Genomic DNA, 4,066 nt, shown 5'->3' on the forward strand with positions numbered 1-4,066 from the left:
ATAAATTCGTTGAAAAGAAAGATGAAAGCTCTCTGCACAATCTTTATGATTGTCCCATTAACTCCTTTTATTTAATCCTGCAAATGGGCCAGAAAATAATCCAGGAATATCCTGAAAATTTTAAAATGAAAGAAGAGGTCTGGAGTACAAAATTTTGTCCTGTATCACATTTTAAGTTTCAGTAGATACTTTTTAATTACTCTTGAAAAATTGGAAGTTAGACATTGAAGTGTTCTCAAATGGAAAATGTTCATTGGGTTTTAGAATCCACATCACAAGTAGGCCATATGGCCACAGAACTAGATTTTATTTATTTGATTTCCATTTTACAAAATAGAGCACCTGGACAATCGAGTCTTAGATAAATGCGTTAATGGTAAAACCAGAATGAATAGATATGAAAGAGAACTGAGTACCTTGATTTTTTTTTTCCAATTATGAGAGCAAAATGTTCAAAGAGATAGGTAGTTTGACAAATCTACAGAATAGAAAGAAACTTTATATTGGGCAAATTCTTGTAAAATGTTCATGGGTTATTCAGATTTAAACAAAACTTAGCCTCAAAACATCAACAATCTCTTACTTCTTTATGAGAAATGCAATCCTTTTTACGGTGTCTTTGAAGGCTTCCTTTACCTGCTTGTTTCGTAGTGTATAAATGAAAGGGTTAAGCATAGGGACAACTGAAGTAAAGAGCAGCCCCACAACCTTATTAAGGGCTATTCCTTCCTTTCCTGAAGGTTTAATGTAGGCAAAGATGGAACTGCCATAGCTCATGGAAACCACAATCATGTGAGAAGAACAGGTGGAAAAGGCCTTTTTCCTTTGTTGGGCAGAAGGGAATTTTAGAATGGTGCTGATGATGTATGTGTAGGAGAGAAGCACACCCAGTAGGGTAGTAATCAGTGTTAGCACAGCAAAAGCCAAAACAACCTTTTCTATAAGCTCTGTGTCTGAACAGGCGATCTGTAGGATAGGATATGCGTCACAACCAAAACTATCAATGAGATTGGAGTCACAGAATTCCAGCTGGAGACCCATGCAAAGAGGGGGCACAATAATCAACAGGCCAGCAATCCAACAGCAGAGAAGGAGTGTAGTGCAGAACTTGTTGTTCATGATGGTTGTGTAATGTAGGGGCTTACAGATGGCCACGTAGCGATCATAGGACATGGCAGCAAAGAGAAAAAACTCAGTTGCTCCAAAGAGGATACCAAAAAACAATTGCGTGGCACAAGCATTATAGGTACAAGTTTTATCTCCAGTTGTCAGGCTGTACAGGAATCTGGGAATACAGACGGAGGTGAATGAGACTTCTAAGAAAGAGAAATTTCGGAGAAAAAAATACATGGGAGTTTGAAGATGGGAATCCAAAAGTGTGAGAGTGATAATTGTCATGTTCCCAGCCACACACAAAAAGTAGGTGAGAAATAAAAATACCAAAAGCACAAGTTGTAATTTTGGGTCCTCCGTCATCCCCAGCAGGATGAATGTTGTTATCACTGTGTGATTTGTCATGACCTCCTGTGTCAAGTCAAAATGATTGGACTTGAAGACACAAGTGACATGATGCCAGCATGGAGCATGAATGAAAGATGCAATCAGTATTAACGTAATGCATTTGGCATTTGGATTGTGCAATTTTACTGGAAATAATTAAATATGAATCAAAGGCTTATAATTGCCTTATTAGAAATGATATTTATACAAGATGTCAAATGAAAACAGACAGCAGGAATCATGTATCTCATTTCCTATGCTGTTTCTCATTATCATTGCGTAAGGACATAGGTCTGATCAATGTTACAGATTATTCCATTATTTTTTACATTTTTTCTTCTGCCTCCTTTTCTTTGCTTTTCCCCGCCGTCTTTTCAGCTCCACTTTTGTGAAACAGAAGAATTCGTCAAGGAGTATTTTATTCTGGTCTCTGACTGTATTTTGAAATAAAATAAACGCAAAGGGCTGGATAACAGCTTTGTATTTAAAATGATCCCCAATTAGGAACAAAAAGTTAAAATACAAAGGCATGTTTGTTGTGTATTTTCTGCTTTTAAGTACATGAAAGCACTTTTAAACCAGTAAAAGTGTTTTTTAGGTAGAGGGTTTCTTGAAGAGTTACAAGAAACCTTTTCCTGGGACTTGAGAATAAACCTGAGGAAGCCTGTCATGGCGTTTGGGGGCGTGGCCATATCCCAGAGGGAATGGTCTGTGGTACTTGCTCTCCCTGCCAGTGAGATCGACCTCCCTGCTCTTCTGAGCAGCACTCAGTCTTCAGAATCTGTCTCTGAATATTTTAGTGCCCTCTCCTTTCAACAACTGCTGATGCTCCTCTCTTCAAATCACCTCTCCCCACTAATTTCCCACCAGCCCTCTTACCCTGCTGCATATATTCTCTGAGTTCTTGAGAAATGTAACTTGCCCAAGCATCGTTCAGTAACAAACTGGTCAAATGGACTAATTTTTATTAACAGGTTTTGTAAAACTCACATTTTCCTTGAAGTTTACCATTTTCATCTCCTCCCAGGAGTTTCACGCTTCCCTGCACACTACTATTTCATGTTTTCTCAGGAATCCCATTAGTTGTGGGAGAGGATGGCTCAGAGTGATCTCTTCCCTTTCAAATAAATCTTGCCTTTGGTGAGATTCAAGTTGCATTTAGGTGCTTCAAGTATCCATTCTGCAAAAGAAGAGCTGGTAAATGCATTGTCTCTTGGGTTACAGTTACCTAAAAATAATATATTGGTTCTTAAGATGTCTTTGTGCTTTATTTGTGGAATTGATTATAAATTGAGCAATTTTAGGCCTAACTCAGGGTTTTATAGGGAAACCCTATGTACTCAATACTACCCAATATATGTGCTCCCAATTGAGAATTAAAAATGTATTAAGTTGTTTTGTCTTCTTTTCTCTTGCTCAAGTAAATAATAAAAACTGACTTCTTCAGATAAATATTTAATATCAGAGTCTGAAGAACTAACCATGAATAAGTGTGTCTCCAAAGGAGCTTTCCATCTTTTGATGGGAGATAATATTCCATTTTACTGCGTGCTTAGGGATGTAGTAAGAGGAGATAACAGTGAAAATGCAACTTTGGTTTTAGGGCAATAACTACTCCACGCCTTTTCCTTGGCAATCCCTCTTAGTGGTGATTTGTGTTTTACTGTCTTCTCTCAGTTGTTGTAGGCTATTATGTGGGAGCCCTGGTGGCACAGTGGATAAAGCACTTGGCTGCTAACCAAAAGTTCATTGGTTCAAATCTACCAGCCCCTCCATGGAAGAAAGATTGGCAGTCAGCTTGTGTAAATATTTCCAGCCTTGGAAACCCTATGGAACAGGTCTACTCTGTCCTGCGGGGTGGATAAGAGTTGGATTTGACACAATGGCAGTGTGTTTTTTTGTGGGGGGGGGATGGATTTAGAGTTCGTAATGTCAGCTCTCACTATAAGCTGAGTAGCAAGTTGTATTGTTCAGGATTCATAGACATGTTTATGACCAGGAAAACCCACTTCAGATCACGGTAGAAATGGTTTACTGGAAAGGTGGTATCTTCCCAGTACTAGGAAGCTGCACAGTGAAGATTTTCCTAGGCATGACTCAGTGATAGGTCAGGTTCATTCCACACACCGAATTCTCTTTCCTTTCTTCTTTCCCTCCTGTCATATTACCAATACCAATTGCTGTTGAGTCAATTCTGACACACTGTGACTGCATTTGTGTCTAATCTGAATTGTGCTCCACAGAGCTTTCAATGGTTGAGTTTTTGGAAGTAGATTGTTAGGCTTTTCTTCTGAGGAGCCTCTGGGAAGACTCAAACTGCCAGCCTTTTGTTTAGCAGCTGATTGTGTTAACAGTTGTACCTTATATCCTTATACTGGCTATTGAAGTTCTTACTTCAACATTCCCTCTGCTATAAAGTTCTTAGGCTTTAATGTTATTGCCTGTTACCAGTTTTAAAACTCCTATCCTCTTCTTTGGGAAACCCTGGTAGTATAGTGGTTAAGTGCTACAGCTGGTAACCAAAAGGTCAGCAGTTCAAATCCAGCAGGTGCTCCTTGGAAACTCT

General features: G+C 38.9%; 1 protein-coding gene across 1 annotated transcript; it reads right to left on the bottom strand.

The window, feature by feature from the left end:
* Positions 1 to 579: 579 nt before the first annotated feature.
* On the bottom strand, positions 580 to 1,865 carry LOC135231383 (olfactory receptor 6C2-like). Its single transcript, XM_064285256.1, has one exon. It carries the CDS (start codon positions 1,516 to 1,518, stop codon positions 580 to 582), a length of 939 nt encoding a protein of 312 aa, XP_064141326.1. The 5' UTR covers positions 1,519 to 1,865.
* Positions 1,866 to 4,066: the final 2,201 nt, after the last annotated feature.

Source organism: Loxodonta africana, chromosome 4 (assembly GCF_030014295.1).
Source record: "Loxodonta africana isolate mLoxAfr1 chromosome 4, mLoxAfr1.hap2, whole genome shotgun sequence".
Taxonomy (NCBI): Eukaryota; Metazoa; Chordata; class Mammalia; order Proboscidea; family Elephantidae; genus Loxodonta; species Loxodonta africana.

Bases quoted from the DNA above. Each gene is read 5' to 3' on its own strand.
- LOC135231383 (XM_064285256.1), bottom strand. From the start codon at position 1,518: ATGACAAATCACACAGTGATAACAACATTCATCCTGCTGGGGATGACG.